The 20,616-nt window shown below is 36.2% G+C and overlaps 1 protein-coding gene across 1 annotated transcript in view; it reads left to right on the forward strand.

Annotated features, from left to right (window-relative positions):
- Pkn2 (protein kinase N2) overlaps positions 1 to 20,616 on the forward strand; it is a 104,265-nt gene that overhangs the window by 49,451 nt on the left and 34,198 nt on the right. The window contains exons 4-8 of the mRNA XM_048351713.1: positions 6,305 to 6,422; positions 7,781 to 7,926; positions 8,014 to 8,227; positions 18,952 to 19,137; positions 19,799 to 19,908. Coding sequence (XP_048207670.1) covers positions 6,305 to 6,422; positions 7,781 to 7,926; positions 8,014 to 8,227; positions 18,952 to 19,137; positions 19,799 to 19,908 — 774 coding nt within the window. The remainder of the gene's footprint in view (positions 1 to 6,304; positions 6,423 to 7,780; positions 7,927 to 8,013; positions 8,228 to 18,951; positions 19,138 to 19,798; positions 19,909 to 20,616) is intronic.

Genomic DNA, 20,616 nt, shown 5'->3' on the forward strand with positions numbered 1-20,616 from the left:
TACCATAGCTAGTTAGGATGACAACCATCATCAGACCCAGATTCTCCCATCAAGATGGAATTAGCCTGGAACCAAAATCTTCCCAATCTTAAGCTCTCAAATAGCTAGGATCACAGTCATGTACCACTGCATCCCTTCTCAGTTGAGTTGGAGTATGTAATGTACATGTTTGAGCTAGTCTCAAACTACAGTTCTCCTGATATCAGCCAACAAGTAGCTAGTATTAAAGACATATGCCAGTAGGGTCCAGCATATTATGACTTTTTCTTTTTTAAAGCAAATATTATATTCATAGTACTATGAATATACCACCTTGAGCTAAACATTTTGAAATTAAGCCAGTTAATTAGAAGAAAAACTTTTAAATCAGAAATTGATGAATGAGTTTGAGGGATTTATGAACTCATTGAAGTGACAGAAAAAACAAATATATATGTTGATAATTAGGTGAAAAAGAGGACTGCAAGTTACACCATATTCTCAAGGTAGTCTCTAATCCCTCTAAAGTCAAGAAGCAACTCCTAAATTAAACAGAATTATACACCTACTACAAGAAAAAAAAGAATACATCGTCTTCTGATTTCATCTTGTAACATCACTTTTCTTGTTGCTAGCTACACAGGACTGTATACTCGAACATTATTAGCACATGCTTATTACTCCATTGTTTAGGAAGTATTTCTTTTCCCAAGTATTTTCATGACTTTCTTTTACTTAATTAGGGTCTTTACTCAGATGTTAACCACTGCAGCCACCTTCACAATTATGTTAAGTAAAATAAAACTCTGGTATGCATTACTATTACCTGAAATTTTAGTTTACATGATCAATTTTCTTATCCATTTTCAACATCAATAAGTTTTTGGTAAAGGATGCATACTGATAAAGTAAGATGTTTCTGTTATCAGTACAGAGATCAGTGGTAGGAGATACATCTGTCTTGCCTTGCTTCCTAAGGAGTAATACATATATCAGCATTTCCTCACTGGGCTTTGTGGCTCTCAACACCACCATTGAGTTTTCAAAGTAATCTCTAGGGTGTTGATAAGAATGTTGATGAGATAGCTCCTACTCATATGTTCATCTGAATTTATCGGCTACTATTAATTCCATCTGTTTTGATTGTTTCCTTCTACTATCTATACCTTTGCTACCAAACCAAACTTCTATAGAATAGCATCTTGACTGTCAGATCTTTGCATTTTCACTGCATCTGGCAACATTTAACATCTAGAAAGTAATCCAGAATAGAAAATTTAAGACAGTGATTGGCTCATGTATTTGAAAGTTTTAAATGTGATAAATGCATTCTCTTAACCCATTGTGACTTACAAAATATAATATCCCACTATGATTTATAAATGATAAGGATGATTTGTTTTATGCTGGTCCTGGGGCTTGAACTCACAGCCTGGGCACTTTCCTTGAGTTTTTCTTTTCTTTTTTTTTTTTTGGCCAGTCCTGGGCCTTGGACTCAGGGCCTGAGCACTGTCCCTGGCTTCTTCCCGCTCAAGGCTAGCACTCTGCCACTTGAGCCACAGCGCCGCTTCTGGCCGTTTTCTGTATATGTGGTGCTGGGGAATTGAACCTAGGGCCTCGTGTATCCGAGGCAGGCACTCTTGCCACTAGGCTATATCCCCAGCCCCCTTGAGTTTTTCTTGCTGCAGTCTGCCGGGCTTGCTCTACTTCCCCTCCGCTTGGTGGGGCGGGGGAAGGGCTTGTCCACTCCTTCCTGTGTGGTCCTTTATTGCTCTCACGTGGGAGCGATGGCCACAGGTAGCCTCGGTAGGTCGCAGGGTGCCTCAAACCCGCCAAGGAAGACACAGATGCGTGGGTCCCTGGAGAAGCCTCATGGGCATTCTGTTTATTCAAATGAGGAGCCAAGAGATATACCCCAAAGGCGGGCACAGGAGAGAGGCCCCTGATTGGCCACAAAGGCTGTCCCTCAAGATGTCAGGGGACTTCCTTTGTGGGCGGAGGCCCAGCCCCCCAAGGATTGGGTTCTGGGGTTCCCGGCCATCAGACAAGTGCTCAACCCCCAGGGGTGGGGGCTTCTCTTCCTGTTAAAGGCGGAAGGGGAGGGGACAGGCTAGCGCCTCTTAAAGAGCCTCTTAAAGGCACAGCTGTCCCCAACACCAGTCTAGTGCTCTACCCCTTTAGACACAACTCTCCACTTCTGGCTTTTTGTGACTAATTGACATAAGATTCTCATAGACTTTCCTGTCTGGGCTGGCTTTGAACTGTAATCCTCAGATCTGGGATTACACATATGAGCCACCAGCACCTAGAAGTAGTTTATGTGATAAAGAATAATATATGCTGGATGCCTGTAGCTCGTGTCTGTAATCCAAACTACTCAGGAGGCTGAGATCTAAGGATCACATTTCAAAGCCAACCCTGGCAGAAAAGTCCCTCCAGTAAACCACTCAGAAAAAGCCAGAAATGGCCCTGTGGGCTCAAGTGGTAGAGCGCTAGCCTTGAGCAAAAAGAGGCTCAGGGACAGTACCCAGGCTCTGATGAGTTCTAGCCCCAAGACCTGCACAATAAAGAATGATGTATAAATTGAAAATATTATAACATTTATTGTCATTTCTGCTCATAACATATTCATTCCAAATGTAATTATGAGGGGCTGGGAATATGACCTAGTGGTAAAGTGTTCGCCCTCATATACATGAAGCCCTGGGTTCAATTCCTCAGCACCACGTATATAGAAAAAGCTGGAAGTGGCGCTGTGGCTCAAGTGGTAGAGTGCTAGCCTTGAGCACAAAAGAAGCCAGGGACAGTGCTCAGGCCCTGAGTTTAAGCCCGAGGACTGGCAAAAAACAAAAACAAAAAACAAAAAACCCAAATGTAAGTATCAGGCATTGTAGAACCCTAATGATTAGCATGTTAGGTTGATCCATATGAAATTTGTTAGTTCATAGTCAGTCACATGTCAGAGCACACAACGTACATCTTTATGTGCTTTTTAATACCCACGATATAAAACTATCTCAAAATTATTGACATAAGAATTAGTCATTCACAAATATATGACGGTTGATATACTTTGTCCCCCTTCCATTGCTTGCTTTCTACATATTAAGTATGTAATATAAGGAGAAAATCTATTCAATGCCTAAAAGCATGAAATCACAAAAACTGTAAAACTGATATGTAGTAGCTATGCATTGCCTATGATAGATAATACCCAAAGTCAGTTTTTAAAAGTTCTTTTGCTCTGTGACATCTGTACTGATCCTTCAGAAAATGTTTGGGAAATTAAGTGAAATAGCTTTTCTGTATGTTGAATTGAAATAGCATTTCCAAGCCAGGTCTTGTGGCACAGGCCTGTAATCCCAGTAATAGAATAATAATCCTAGTAATGAAAATTCCTAATGGAATATTTCTAAGCACCAGGGATGATGACACAAGCCTATAATCCTAGCTGTGTGTGAGATGGAGATTACAGGAATGCCTTTCAGGAATAGTCTAGGCAAGACACTACAATTTATGTGAAAAACTGAGCCAAAAGGAATTGGAAGGTGTGGCTGAAATGGTAGAATGTTTGCCTCCAAGCATAAGGGTCTGATTTAAAGCCCCAGTACTGCAATTCATTAGTTTATAATTAATTAATTAATTAACTTATAATTAATTAATTTCCAAAGAAGCAAATGATAATGATTAACATTTCATCGAATGAAAACATAATAAAAAGTATCTTAATTTCATGTAGATTTCTTAATATTTATACTTTTATGTTAGCATTTATTGAAATAAGAAAATTACTCAGTCTTTTTATTGCTCTAGAAGAGAATGTCTTAGTGCCAGTTAGGTTGTAGGCAGTATAATTTTAATATTACATAGCACTTAGAAAAGCTTCGTATTTTATAAAGTGGCATCCCCTTTTCATTGTTATTTGAAGAAACCTAAGACTTTCAGTAGACAGCTAGTTTTCCACCTAATCTGATTTTGGCTCGTGTCTGTCTGATTTTAATATGTGTTTGTCCCATTAACATTTGGAATACTAAGTTTAGTTATTTACTATTATTATGAAATTGATATACAGTTATATGAGTCATTCTTTTTGGACAGTGTCAATCCTTCCTTCACTCCCAGTTTTTCCCTCCCATCTACACCCACTAAATAGTTATTTTAAATCTCTGGTTTTTCTGATGTTCCCAAAACTGAATAGTTGAAGACATTATAATGAAAGCTATTTTGGTTTGAATTTGGAAGGTATAATTGTATTCATAAGTCTATATATAATATATCCAGTTCAAACACCAAATTAATGTAAGGGTGTAAAAAGCTAGAGTAAATGTGTATGTGATTTGGGGAGGATGGCAATTGAAGCTGGCATTGCCAAAAGGAAGACTGAATGTTGCTCACATGATAAACCATGAAGCCCTGAATTCAAACCTCAGTACAGTAGGTAGATAGATAGGTAGATGGACAGACACAGACAAACAGAATAAAATTTACCTAAAAGTTTTTTCTTAATTGACTGAATTTGGGAGCAGTAAAGAAAGAAAAGAAAAGTGATCACACATGTAATAATTTAAAATAATACATACTGATTAATTTTCAACTTTCTAATTTTGTTGTCTGAAATAGTCTCATTTACTGAAAACCAAGGTATTTTTAGGCTTGCATTCCTCTTTGGAGGATGTAGAGGAGAATTTGTTTCATTGCTGTTTGCAATTTCTAGAGCTATCTACCTTCTTTGGCTCATTGCTCTCATCTGTTTTCTAAGCCAGACAGCAATGGGTCTAATTTTGCTTACATCCTTATCACTGTAACCCCTTCTACCTCCCTCTTTCACATTTAAGGACTTTTGTGATTGCATTGTTTCTACCAGGAAATTCCAGAGCAATCTTTACATTTTAAAGTTAGATGATTGAAGCCTTAATACCAACTGTTAATTTAATCCCCTTTGTATGGTAAAGCAACATATTAACAATATTCTGGGATTAGAACTTGGTCATCCTTAGTTAATACTTATAAGTTCTACCTTTCATTTATGTTTAGTGTTACTAGAACTAATCAAAGGGATAACAGTAACATTTTGTTTTATTTCCAATCTTCAAGTTTTTAGACAGAAATTTAATTTTGCTCCCAGTTTTATTGGGATGATCTCTGTTTTTGACATTCAAAAAACTCTAATGACTTCTCAGTATAATTGATAATGACAAATGCTGTTTACTATTTTTAAGCTAAATTTAGGGGAACACAGGTATTGTTTATTTAAAACATAGGTTTGCTATGTTTTAAATTTGACCATGAAACTTAAGTGAAATATAATAAAAAAAAAGATTATCTATAGCTTTTACTCTTGGTTCTGAGGTGTCCATCAGACATTATGCTTCTAAATCTGATAGTTTTTAATCATGGTAAAAATTATATTTTGTATAAAGCAAAGAGAAAAACAAAACTACAAGTGGGTTTAGATTTATAGATTCAGTTAAAGTAATAAGATTCAAACAATGTACAGTATCTACCAACAGATGAATTAATGTAGAAATTGTGTAGTACCCAATGAATTACTGAACTGACATTGATTAAAATGCATTGTATTCATAACCTACTTTGTTGAATGGCAACTCCCTTGTAAAACTACTTAAAGATAATAATAAAAGTAAGGTAATTGTATTTGTGATAAGGTTGCTGGACCTGGAGGACATGCTAAGCAATATACATCAGACATAAAAAATGTTTTATGATCTTATTTAAGTGTACTCTTAGAAAATAAAGCTGGAAAAATAAAAACAGGAGAATTATGGTTACAAGGTGCAGAAAGAGAAAAGAGATGAACAGAAGTACAAATTTGCAGTTTGGGAAGCCATATATTAATTCATTCTGTATACTGAGAACAAGGGCTTGCTTAGTGTATCAAAAGTATAGTAACATACTGGCAATTTGCTAAGAGTAGATTTTTGTACTCTGCAAAATGCACTTTCAAAAAAGGTAACTGTACTCAAGTGGCAGAGTGCTACCCTTGAGCAAGAAGAAGCCAGGGACAGTGCTCAGGCCCTGAGTCCGAGGCCCAGGACTGGCCAAAAAAAAAAAAAAAGGTAACTGTATAAGGTGATTAATATGTGAGTTGTAATCATTTCAATATATTTATTTCTATCCAAAATAGCTTGGTGTAGTGGCTAATACCTGTTATCTTAGCACTCTGGAGGTTAAGGCAGATTGTTTTCTTATACTGCTCACAGTTCTTTTAACTCTTTCACTTGTAAATCGATTAATCAATTTAGAAGATATGCAAGTTTACATTTGTCCCTTTATCTGGTCACTTTTTCAAACTTATGTTTTATAGGATCGGAAACTCCATGGTACAGCTCAGCAACTGCTTCAGGACAGCAAGACAAAAATTGAAGTCATTCGAATGCAGATTCTTCAGGCAGTCCAGACCAATGAACTGGCTTTTGATAATGGTGATGGAGTAGAGATAATTATCTTCTATGGTCAATATAATGCTAATTAAATTTTACATTGGAGAGCGACAATATTCAAAACAAAGGGGGGTAGAGGTGTTTTGTTTTAATCTTGTGTTTTGCACTGTACTATGAAATGGTTTCAGATATTTACTTCTCACTTAAACTTTTTTTTTTTTTTTTTTTTTTTTTTTTTTGCGTGTGTGGTCTGGGCACTGGCTGCTCATGTCTGTAATCCCAGCTACTCAGTATTTACTCTGAGGAACCTGGTTTGAGGCCAGCCAGTTCAGGAAGCTTTCTGTGACTCTTATCTTCAGTGTGCTACCAAAAAGCTGAAATTGGAGCTGTGGCTTAAGTGGGGAAATAGAATACTAGCCTTGAGCAGCCAAAGCCCAGGTTCTGAGTTTATACCCCAAGACCAGCACCCTCCCACCCCAAAACATTTCTTACTTAAGAGTATGGCTACTTTTCCACTTCTTTCTCCCTCCTTCCCTCCTCCCTCTTTCTCTTTCTTTCTCTTTTTCCTCTTTCTCTCCCTCTCCCCACCCCTCTCTCTTTTTTTTTCTTTCTCTTTTCTTCATCTAAAAACGAATCTTATAGCTGGTTACTGAAAGGTAGGACCACACATTACAGTTGCCCCTCAGTATTATCAGAGGATTGGCTTTGAATATTCTATAACATTTGCATACCTTCTCACATACTTCTCTAGATTGTTTAAACCTGTCACAATGAGAATGCTTTGTGAATAGTTGTTAGGTTATATTATTTGAAGAATTTGACAGCTCCCCCCCTCCCCCACCAAGTGTCTACAGGTTCAGTCTTCGTTTTCTATGTTTTATAGGGCTGATTGAATCCCATAATGTGAAACTTACAGATTTGGATGACCAATGGTGTTTCAATCTCATAATATAATATATTGATACTTTCAGTTCTAAAATCTTTTTTTTTTTTTTTTTTTTTTTGCCAGTCCTGGGGCTTGAACTCAGGGCGTGAGCATTACTATCCCTGGCTTCTTTTTGCTTAAGGCTAGTACTCTACCTCTTGAGCAACAGCGCCACTTCTGCCCTTTTCTGTTTATGTGGTGCCGAGGAATTGAACCCAGAGCTTCATGCATGCTAGGCAGGCACTCTACCACTAAACCACATTTCCAGCCCATTTATAAAATCTTTATTGCACATTTGTAGCTTTGATACATTATGGCTGAAAGGCTGAATTTCAACCTTACATCTGTTTCTTCAATGTTTATTGATTTAAGGACAACTTTTAATGTCATAGGAAAGCATTTAATTTCATGGCTTTTAAACACATATGCGAAGATGGTTCAATTAATAATTATATTTTATTTTCCCCCCCTCTAGCAAAACCTGTGATAAGTCCTCTTGAACTTCGGATGGAAGAATTAAGGCATCATTTTAGGATAGAGTTTGCAGTAGCAGAAGGTGCAAAGAATGTAATGAAATTACTTGGCACAGGAAAAGTCACAGACAGAAAAGCACTTTCAGAAGTAATTTTAAAACCTTTTTGTGTTTGTTTAATATATCATTCAAAGTATATGATTATCTAAATGTTAATGATCTTTTCCCATTGCTAGGCTCAAGCAAGATTTAATGAATCAAGTCAGAAGTTGGACCTTTTAAAGTATTCATTAGAACAAAGATTAAATGAGCTTCCCAAGAATCATCCCAAAAGCAGTATTATAATTGAGGAGCTTTCACTTGTTGCCTCCCCAACACTTAGTCCACGTCAGAGTATGATATCTACACAAAACCAATACAGTACACTATCCAAACCAGCAGCCTTGACAGGTATGTAACATATATCCTGTTGTCTTGTGTTTTTTTTCTGAGTCTGGCTTCTTTCACGCAGCATACTGTTTTCAAATTTGACCCATGTTTTACATAAATACCAGTGGCTTTTATGACTGAACAATACTCCATCTTGTAATTACGTAACACATTTTATTATATTAATTTGGAGGACATTCCAGTTTCTACCTTTTGACTATAATCATTTGTATGTAGGTGTTTGAACACCTGTTTTCAATTTTGGACGATAGCTGCCTAGGAATATAATTATTGGATCATATAGAAACTTTACCTATGTTTTAGAGAAAACAGGAAATTGTTTTTCACAGATACTGTGTAATTTTACATTCCTAAGAGTAATGCATGAGGATCCTAGTTTTTCTGCATTCTTACGAACACTTATTAATGTTTTCTATTTTCTTCCTTGTTTTTTAAGTTATGATAGTTATCCATACTGGTCCTTATCTGAAAGTGTAGTAGTAATCTCCAGTGGTATTCAGGGAACTGTTTAAAGTTTGTTTTGCCTGATAATTGCTTAATAATTCCTGTTCTCATTTGGTTATTGTTTCAACTGAGTACTTGTTCTAAAGTCCTTTTGCTTTCAATCTCCCTGTATTTAGACCTAATATGAACCTTTTAGATAACATGTAATTGGATCATGTTTTTCTAATCTACTCTGATAATCTCTCTACCTTTTAATTTTAATTGAATATATAGAATTAGGTTTCATTTTATAAATTTGTATCACATTTTCCCAAAAGATTACCTTCACTTCAGATACAAGCTCCTGATCACCTGTTCTTCTGACCACCAAATCCCAGAATATAAGTAGCCTCAGGCTTCATAATTCACCAGGAAAATTTGCAGCACTTGAGAAAACACTGTACTTATTATTACTATATTTTATTATAAAGAAAACACATTAGAACCTACCAAAAGAAGAAACACAAAAATAGATCTGGAAGGTCTTACACATGAAAGTTTCCTGTTCTTTGGATCCACCTGTAACCTTCCCAACACATTAGTGTCTTCTATCACAAACTGGAAAGTTCCATTTCCAGTGTCCTAGGTTCCTAGGTATTTAATTGGACTTATATTGCATAGGTGTGATTGAGTGAATCGTTACCTTGTGAATGAATTCAACTCTAGCCTCCTGCCCTGCTGTGGATGTCAGGAGATTGGGCAGCTATTGTGTAGCTCAAAGCCCAACCCCCTAATAATGTGATTAGTCTTTCTGGCATAACCACCCCCATCTTGAAACAGTCTAGGGTCTACTATGATTCAGCTTGTTAGCAGGAACTCAAGTGCTGTTTGAGGGAGAGTCTTGTTGTGAATAACAGTGACACTGCTATCACTCAGGAACAATTCCTAGAACCAAATGACAAGAACCAACAAAATTAGTTTTTATAGAGTTAAAAGGCCTCTACCATTTTACTATTTTTTTCCTGAATTCTTAATGATGTTTCTTCTTTGCTAAAACTTTACTAATCTACTTTTTTGTTACCGCCTAGTTTGCTTTAAATTATATTTAACTAATATACTGTCTTTGTCTGAATTCAGAGCCCAGCCACTGTCCCAGCCTCTCTGTGCTAAGGGCTAGTGCTCTACCACTTAATCTACAGCACCACTTCTGGCTTTTTCTAAGTAGCTTATTGAAGATAAGAGTCTCACAGACTTCTTTGCCCAGGCTGGCTTCTAACTGCAGCCCTCAGATCTCAGCCTTCTGAGTAGTTAGGATTATAAGCATGAGCCACTGCTGCCCAGCTTAAACTATATTTTTTTAGAGTAGAAAAAGTTACCTTTCAGAATAGTTTTTCTTCTGTAAAAATCATGTGGTTCATTTTTTTCCTCCCCTTCCTTTTCCATTCTCCTAATTGCTAGAAAACCCTAATTTTTTTTTTTAACTGATTCTACAATTTTGCTTTGCCCTAGAAGGTCACATCATTGGAATAATTAAGTACTTAGTCCTCTGGGATTAGGTTTTTTTTTTCATTCAGTAATATTTAAATTTCCTTTCTTTTCATGACTTTATAGATCATTTCCTTTTAGTGCTGAATTGCCCATCATTTTGATGTGCTAGTTTATCCATTCAGATTTCTAAGTACCAGCAAACCAATTCAGCTCCAATGAAGAGCTGAATTGGGACACCATAAGAGACACCAGACTTGAACATGTGGCATGGCATAATGGCACCTGAGCTGGCCTGCCCCCAAATAGGAGGAAACTCCCAGTCCCAAGCACTTGACTGACAGGTTCAGTAACCTATAGGCCATGTGCTCACCACTGTCTCTTGGGATACCTGGGGGTGGGACTTCTGTAGGTGGCCAATGAGGTCACAACACCTACACTGCACACCAGGTCACATGCAGGTGGCCAGTGGAATTACAACCTGTTACATAGTATCTGCTTGAACCAACCTTTCATTCTAGTTAGAATTGGCCTGAGAATTGGGGGGTGGGGCTGGGGGTGAGGGAACACAGGACTATTGTTTACAGCAAGGGGGAATCTTCCCCAGGTTACCAGCAGGCAGGGCATTGCCCTCAACTCTGAAGCTCAGGGGCAGGGGAGATAGTGGAGATGGAGTCAGCTTCTGCCCTCTTTAATCTGAGATGGAGTCAATCTGACACCCCTCCACAGACAATGATGGCACTGGCCAGATCTAACCTCCATATTATACTTTATAGTATCATATATGTCATAAAGCTCACACTCAGTTTATAACTACCGTTACTTCTGTGGAGTTGGGGAATCAGCCAGGAGTGAGAATGTAAGACCTTCTTGGGTCTTTTCTGAGGATACTTTCAACTTGGACTTCCCTTCTAGCTTTCCCAGTAATATGTAGAGCCATTGCAAAGCCCTGATTTTCTAAAACCTATCACTTGGCTAGCCTTTCCTCCTAGGCTCTTCAGCTTGTTTTCATTGAGATCCTTTGCTTTATACTTAAGTAGCTGACTGGTTTATTTTATTTGAATGCTTTTGACACTTCTCTGCCTTTAGAAGTTTTCTAGTTAGGTATAATAGCTAGTCATTTAGGCAACCATAGAGATATAAAAGCTGGCAAACACAATTCTTTGAGCATAAAGTCCCCTCTCCCTCTGGAACCAATAGCCTACACCAGGAACACAGATTGCCATCCCCAAGACTGTCAGTAAACTGCTAGAGGAAAAGGGAAGAGAGGCAAAGACACAGTATTTCCTATCTTCATTGCTTTTGTTGATTTTGGTAAGCATTTGCTAGGTTTAGTAAATCTTTTCTAAAACCTTGATAAAGTTGATCTTGGCAAGTTTTTGTTTTCTGTATTTTGGGGGAGAGGCTATCTTTGGACCTACCGTTCTCCATTATTTTCTCAGATAATCAGATTTTCTTATTATTGCTAATGCTAACAATACTGTCAGCTTTGCCTTTAAAATAATGGCATTTAAAACTATAAAAATAGTTCTAATAATGATGGTCTATTTTGATTCTTTGAGTTTCATTAATTAGTTTTTCTTAAATTATTATAAAAGTGACATACAGAGGTGTTACAATTACATAAGTCAGGTAATGAGTACATTTCTTTTGGGTCTTTACCTTGCTCTGAGTTTTTCCCACTTGTCCCCACCCACATTGTTATACAGTTCATTTTCAGCGTAGTTGGAGTGAGTACCACTACTGCATTTTTAACCCTCTGTCCCTCCATTTCTGTGCCACACCACATTAAAATTAGTCATCCATTGCAGAAAGGACTGAGGATACTGCTCATCAGTATTTCAAAAGAGAAAAAACAAGAACAACCTAGAAAGAAAAGTTTATACTTAACACTTTGCTGTTGCCATAATTAGAATCAGTCTAAACTTGTAGTTCCCAAATTGAGTTTCTAAATCTGAGGTATGATGTGATACCACCATGAATCCATGAAGCACTCAGCAGAGGAATTTTAGTTTTTTGAGGGTAGCAGAGTATTAATTTACTTCCTATGACTACCTCTGAAACTACTAGTTCAGAATAATTCAATCTTAGGTGGAGCTACCTTCTTTTCACATGTGTAATGTCATATATTTTTGAAACTAGGTTTTTATTAGCTGCTGAGATTTTTTTTAAAAAATCATGTGAAGGTTGCTGTGGACTAGCAATCAAAGGGGCAGTTTTCAAGCTGAGTTTCAGATAATTAGTGCTCAGCATATACATCTCATTAGGAACTAATTTGTTTATTTAAAATGAAATACATGACTAATTAGCACAGGTTTAGGCAAGTCACAACAGAGAATCACAAGAGCCCAATAGCTATACCCTTATGATCCCATAAGATGATGCTAAGTGAAATGAACTCCATTTTATGAAAATGATTGTTATATCAGAGTTGTAACTACTTTCAACATCCCATGTGTATCTGTAGTTTCTACTATTGATGATGTTCGTGTATCACCTTCTTGTGATTGTATCTACACTATCTCTGTAATCTTATCTGAGTGTATGGGAAACAGTGTGTACTGGTATTCGAATTAGGAAATTCAAAGGGAATACCAAAATTGAGAGACAAAGGGTAAAATACAAGAAACAACAACAAAAGCAATACTTGCAAAACTGTTTGGTGTAAGTGAACTGAACACCTCAGGGGGGGACAGGGGGAGGGGGGAGGGGGATATGAGGGACAAGGTAACAAACAGTACAAGAAATGTAACCAATGCCTAATGTGTGAAACTGTAACCTCTCTGTACATCAGTTTTATAATAAAAACTTAAAAAAATAAAATGAAATACATGTACCTTTCTTTAAGATACTAAGATGTCAGTAATATTCTGTCAATAATCAGAACTCTTAAATGCAGAATTTGGCCTGGGGGCATAGTGAAAAAAATGGTTTAAAACTTAGAGTATAGGTAACTGAGAAAGTTTGGAAACCTCTAGATTAACCCTCCCTACTATCATGTCTGTTTTTTATACCCATATCCATAATTCCTATCTTGAATCTTCTAGCACAATTATATTTAAATATATCAAAACTAAAATGTAAACCTGTAAAGAACAATCTGTGTACAATCCTAGCTCATATAACAGAACCTTTTTTGTATTCAAAAAATACTTGGTTAATACTATAATAATTATTAGGATCTCTACTTAAAGTTTTTACCAGTTTTTGTCTTATTGCTAAACACTTTGTTGATATTAAAAATCTTCTGACTAATTTACTGATTAAAATATGATTTCAAATATTTGGAAGTTGAAAATATTTCTAGAAGAATATAATTATGTTTTAGAAATTTGGCTGACATGGTACAATTTTTTTCTTTTTCTATTCTAGTCTGTTCCCCCTCTTAACTCTTGAACTTTACCTCTTTTCTGTTCTATTTATAATTCCCTTACTGAACTTTACTCAAAGTAATGTAAACCAACATTTTACAAAGTGTCTTAAAATTCTGAAGTTTGTTTGATTTTAAGTTTGATTTTTCTTTTCAGTTTCTTTAAGCTGAATCTGGAGTACCTAGGAAGACAGTTAACCCTGATATTAATAAAAGATTTAGACATGATGAAAGAAACAAACAGCATTTTCTGCTTTGAATTATTCACAGCATGCTATTTGTGATTTGCCTTAACTGGTTTCTTGGATAAGTATTTGATTAAACTTGCAAATATGTTCCTACTTTCACATAAGATATGAGCAAGCATTTTTTTCCTCTAAAATCTAAGAAACATACCGATTTTTATAAGAGTTATTCATAATTTTAAAACTGTTACTTATTTGTTCCAAGCTGTAGCTGAGCATAGTGGTGCATGCCTATAATCCTAGCACTCAGAAGCTGAGACAAGAGGATAGACAGTTTGTAGTTAGTCTGGGCTACACAGTGACTTCAGAGTAAGCCTATGTAGCAAGGATTCACTTTTCTTATGTAATGTATACCCTTTGACATTTATATCTTGCATATGTTTGCTTTAGAATTTTCATATTGTCATTGATGGGCAAATAATGTAGTTTTATGCTAATTCTAATTTGGTTATACATAGTTGCAATTATATCATCTTATAAAAGAAACTCTGGATGTATAATAAAGTTCCTTGCTCCCTCTGGACCTTTTTGTTTTCTCCTAAATGAAAGCAGGTGGTAAGCATTGCCATGTCCTGATATATTGAAATTACTCAAATATTTAATAAGCTACCAGAATTTGAAGTAGTATCCAGATGTTTTCTGTTTCCCCAGGAAGACTTTTGCAGCTGAGCATTTACAGTGGAAATAAGCTAAGTTTACTATCAAATGAAATAAAACACAATATGTTGTTTCTTTTGAATCAAAATGATATCTATTATAGTTAATCTGTCTTATGTCTTTACAGTAATCTGTTTTTATCATATTTTAATCTGTCTCAGCACTCCACAGACAAAACATGAAAAGGGTTGACATTTCACTTCCATCCCCTTCCCATTTTTAATAGCTTTATTGAGGCAGAATTTGCATTCCATAGGATTCATGTTTCAAGAATACAGTTTGTGATTTTCTTTTAGTAAATATCTGTGTACCCTCATCATCAAATCCAGATTTTTAAAGATGTATACATACTTAATATTCTTGCTTTTGTTATTTACCATGAAAGATCTACTGCCATTCTAATCTATATCCCTTTGGGAGAACAGAGGAATACAGATTTTTTTTTCTTGCTGTGGTTAGTGATTCCTCTTCATCACTACTTTTGAAAATTTGGGTTATGATGTATTTTGATGTGATTTAGCTCTCTTTCCTTAGTTTTCATTGAAATTTCTTGGGTTTTTAGTTATTTATCAAGTTTCTAGCCATTCTTTTGTTTTTCTGTCCTCTGTTCTCTACTGTTCATCAATAACTTCAGTTAAACATACATAAAGCTAGTTGAAGTTAAATGCAGTCTTTCCTTCTATTTTTGATCATTTCTATTCTGTCTTTTTATCTTCACTAACCTGTTCTTTTTCAGTGTTTATCTGGCACCCATTCCATCTGTAGTAATTTTAAAGAAATCTCAGACATTTGCCATTTTTCTCTTTAAAAGCGGGGTTTAGAACTTTTTAATTTCTTTCATGTCTTTCTTTGTCTTAACAAATGGCATGTGGTTACAATTAATTGTTTTAATATCTTTAATTGCTAGTATCTGTTAGACCACTAAATTCCACTTCTGGCTTTTTCTGTATATGTGGTGCTGAGGAATCGAACCCAGGACTTCATGTATACAAGGCAAGCACTTTACCACTAGGTCATATTCCCAGCCCCTTGAGTTTTTCTTGGTGGGTACTGGATATTGTTCATTCCTTAAATATTCTTCAGCTTTGTTTTTGGAAGTAAATACTTGGAAATACTTTGATTTTTTTAAGTACAATAAACACTTGATATCCGAAGATAAGTCATTCTAAAGACATAATTGTTGAGGAAAATACCTGAATGCTTAGGTTGTAGAGTTCAGTACTGTACTAAAGATGCTTGATCATTTTTTCCATAATCAGTCCAAATTCTGCTAAAGGCATGCCACCTTTCAATAAATATTTTTTAAGTTCACCTCCTTGTCACTTAAACTAAGCTTTGGGGGGGGGCACCATTTGCTTTTTTGGTGATAGATTTTCACAAAATTAAGGGTCAGGAAATATTCAGCAGATCACAAGGGACAGAGAGCTTTCCCCATTACTGAGCTGTGTAATGCTCAATAGAATTAAAAACTTTTGTTTTGAAGTTTCTTTTTTTGTTGCTTTTTTTTTTTGTAATAAGGCAGGATTACTGTAGCTTGATGTGTAACAAGAACATTGAATTTGTTCCTTTGCTAATAGGATAAGACTGTTCTGGGAAAAAGTGTTTTTGTAGTACTGAGGATTGAACATAAGACCTCATGCATGTTAGGCAAGTACCTAGTGAGCTAGCTAGCTCACTAAGGGTGAGCCACATTCCTAGGCCTGAATTGATGTTTTCGGTCAAGGCTGGGGAGGACACACACTATTCTTGCCTAGGTATACTGGGTGTGATTCTTTCTCATCTTTTCAGGTGGGTCCCTGCCTCAGGTATTTTATAAATAAGCTGGTGCTGATTAGCACTTTGAATATGTTGGGGGAAACCTAAAGGACTCAAGTCTGCCTCTAGACAGCTTTTCCTTTCCCCAGAAAACTCTAGCTCTCTTAATTTCTTCATGTTCTCTTTCACTTACACTTCTATAATTTGTTTCCACCAGAGTTTCTCTTCCCTTTGTGCTGTGTCCTGGAAAGACTTAAGAAAGTAAGCAGGAATAATCTTAGGACTCAGCACATTTGTTTCACACCCTTCCAAGACCTCTTCTTTTCATGGCCTGTTGTCAGGTGTTTTCGGTACCTCTTTTTTCCATGTATTTTGTCATACTTGTTGTTTGAATTGAGAGGCTTTGTTACTGTGTCTTCATTAGTAATATAGGTCCTTCATTTAATTTTCTGTAATTTAAAACTTATAAGAGGGGTATGTGTGACAGAGGGGGATCGGTGGGGAAGTTCTAGGGCTTGAACTCAAGGCCTTAGTGCTGTCCCTGAGCTTTTTTGGTCAAGGCTACCTCTCTACCACCTGATCCACAGCTCCACTTCTGGCATTTCTGGTGGCTGATTAGAAATATGAGCCTCTCAGACTTTCTGTCTGGGAACTGCTCAGTTAAGATTGTAGGCATGTACATTTAAGTGCCCAGCTAAAACTTCTAAGTTCTAATCACTTAGAAGTTTAATGGAACTTCTCATAAAATATTATCCAATATCTAAAATTTCAATACTGAAGGAACATTCTTTATTCTTGTACTAAGTTTTTACTTCAAAAGAGAAAGATAATATGGTAATTTCACATCTTAGATTCATCATTGGAGTTATAAAAATGAGCATTTAGTTACATAGTAAGTTGATGTCACTTTGTGCTGTACAGACAGCTTTGGGAAGTACTGTTCTTTTCCCTTTTTAGCGAAGACAGCTCTCCTTATGTAGACTCACTTGGCTTAAAGTGTATATATACAGTAATGCCCACCATGCTTATATAACTTAGGCTGATCTCAAACTCTTGATCCTGCTTCAGTTTTCTGACTGCTGGGATTATAGGCATGTACCTCCATACATGACTCTGGAGCCTGTTAAGACAACTGTAAGAAATTTTATAGAAACAAATAATATCAGTTGGGTGTCATAGCACATGCCTGTTATCCTAGTATTAAAGAGACTGAGGTAGAAAGATTGAGAGTTTGGGCCAGCCTGGGCTACATAACGGGATTACATCTAGAAAAAACGAAGGGGGGGGGGTGATAGAGAGGAAGAGGATTAGGAGGGAGGTCTTAGTGATTACTCTGAATAAAATAGGAAAGATGGTAAAGATGGGAGATTCCTAGATTCTGCACAAATCCACTCAGAGAAGAGTTTTGTTATTTTAGCAGATTTTTTTTACCTGATTTTGAGTAGATAACTATGGCATAGTTCAGTATTTATTGATGATGTCCTGTCTTTTTAATTTTTTCCCAGTATTACAACTAGACCAATTTATTTTAAAGGTAGAACTAATGGGAATTAGATTCAGAATATCAATTCTAAAACTGATATTTAACACAGTGAGGTATTTTGTTAATTTGTCAGTGTTGTCAGCTCATCTTATGATACCACAGGATAACTAACCTTTTGATATTTTCAAAACAGATGAATTTCATCATAGCACATTATATGTATGTATGTGTCTCACTAAAATCCCTTTGTACAATTAATGTATACCAATAAAAATAATGAAAGGAACTGCTTTTATTTGCTATTAAAGTTTTTGTTGCTGTTTTTTTTTTTTTGTCAGCCCTGGGGCTTGAACTCTGGGCCTGAGCACTGTCCCTAAGATACTCTTGCTTAAGGCGAGCACTTTACCACTTGATCTAAAGCTCCACTTCTGGCTTTCTCTGTGATTAATTGGTTATAGGAACCTCATGGACTTTCCTGTCTAGTCCTCAGTTCTCAGCCTCTTAAGTAGCTAGTATAACAGGCTTGAATCACCATTGCCCAGTGTCATTAGATTTTTTGAGCTCCTTTTATTAACATTTAGTGCTGATATTTAGCTTATCTGGCCGTTCTTTCATTGTTGTTTTGCCAGCCCTGAGGCTTGAACTCAGGACCTGGGCACTGTCCCTGAGCTTCTTTTGCTTATGACTAGCACTCTGCCACTTGAATCACAGTGCCACTTTTGGGTTTTTCTGTTTATGTGGTGCTGAGGAATCAAACTCAGGACTTCATGCATGGTAGACAAACATTCTATCACTAAGCCACATTCCTAGCCCTATTAATATTTTTTTTTAATTTTTTTTTTTTTTTGGCCAGTCCTGGGCTTTGAACTCAGGGCTTGAGCACTGTCCCTGGCTTCTTTTTGCTCAAGGCTAGCACTCTGCCACTTGAGCCACAGCGCCACTTCTGGCCGTTTTCTGTATATGTGGTGCTGGGGAATCGAACCCAGGGTCTCATGTATACGAGGCAAGCACTCTTGCCACTAGGCCATATCCCCAGCCCCCCTATTAATAATTTTTATACTTAAACCCAGTAAGTAAAAAATTACACAAATTGGACTATTGGAGTATTTTTTAAATAGATGTTTTCATAAGATACTTGTGTGAAAAGACCACACTGGAAATATATTTGTTTGCTAGAAAATATAAACATCTAGCTTTGCATTATATTGACTTGACAAATATATCTCCTTTTCTTCAAGTGAGCTTGTTATGTTCTCATACAGTAGTCTAAAGAGATAGTGCTCTTAATCAATATTTATGTTGATAGGTACTTTGGAAGTTCGTCTTATGGGCTGTCAAGATATCCTAGAAAATGTCCCTGGACGGTCGAAAGCAACATCGGTTGCACTACCTGGTTGGAGTCCAAGTGAAACCAGATCCTCATTCATGAGCAGAACGAGTAAAAGTAAAAGCGGAAGTAGTCGAAACCTCCTAAAGACCGATGACTTGTCCAGTTCAGTAACCGCACTTTTTAAAATAATATAACCTTACTAATGTGGTTAGATGAGGGAAAAAGAATAGGGATTGTCCAGTATGTCAAAACAAAGCAAAAACTTAAAATTTCTGTACTATTAAAATGCTGATACCTATAATAATAGAAAACAAGAAGATAAGACCTTTAAGAAAACATTCTAAAATAAAAGTTATACATGAATACTTAACTAGGGAGAAAGGCACATGGACAGTTCAACCTACTGTGGCATGCAAAGATGAGCTTGCCTGTACTTGTGTTTAGAAAGAAAGAGTGGGAAAAATGTGAGCATCAGTTGCTTGAGGTAACAAGCTCTGTAAATTACAGATGTAGAGGGAGAAATTTGGATGATTGATACACATACATAGAGTGTAGCTAATGATAGTGGTCACCTGATACTCCTTTTAATAACATTCTTAAATTCACAAAATAGAGCAATTACTATTTGTGTCTTAATCAGACACTAGGAATATTTGTGTATATAAAAATAGCCACTTCAGATTCAAAAACTTCCACCTTGATTATGAAAAACATGGTTTTCAAAGAGTCTTAAGACTTTCGATGCTAATAACTAGTAGTATTTGTGCTTTAGAAGCTTAATGTGTTGTGTTGTTTTTTTTAAGCTTGTACATTTTTATTACAGATGATGTCTGTGCTGTTTTGAAGCTAGATAATACTGTGGTTGGTCAAACTAGCTGGAAACCCATTTCCAATCAGTCATGGGACCAGAAATTTACACTGGAACTAGACAGGGTAAGATGAGACCTTTTTTCTTGAATATTCATTACATTTATAATTTATTTGCGTATGAGTTGTTGGGTTGTTTTTTTCCTGTTAGAAGCTTTTTCTTAACAAAAAGTAAAAGAACTTAAATATTTTGACATTTCTTATCCAAGGGGTTATATATTAAATATAATAAATATGATGATGCAAGTGAATATTAGATGCTTCAATAAATCTCTTTTATATAGTTATTTGAAAGTGTATAGTTCATTTTAACCAGAAAAATTAGCAACTAGATGATATCTAATATTGTTTTATATGTGTATGCTTGCACAAATGTGTGTGTGCCAGGTTGGGGTGAGGAGGGTTGTTGGGTTTTGGTGGGTTTTGGTGGGTTTTGGTAGGTTTTGGTAGGCTTGGTTTTTTTGTTGTATGTTGTTGTTTTTTTTTTGAGACATATTCTCACTATGTAGTCCATCTAGTCCTAGAACACACTATGTAACCCAATCTGGCTTCAAACTTTATTCTTCTGCTTCAGCCTGTGCAGGGATTACAGTAATACCCCACCATGCCCAGCTGTTTGTTTGTTTTTAATACTACATAATCTAATCACTAAACTAACTCTTCTGACTGAAGATTTGTAAGTTATCATAGCAAAAAAAATTTTCAAAGAAGCTCTTCAACTTAGATCACTTCATCTCCCATTTGTTTCAGTGTCTTTCATGAATGGTATTAAAC

Source organism: Perognathus longimembris, chromosome 7, assembly GCF_023159225.1.
Source record: "Perognathus longimembris pacificus isolate PPM17 chromosome 7, ASM2315922v1, whole genome shotgun sequence".
Lineage (NCBI taxonomy): Eukaryota > Metazoa > Chordata > Mammalia > Rodentia > Heteromyidae > Perognathus > Perognathus longimembris.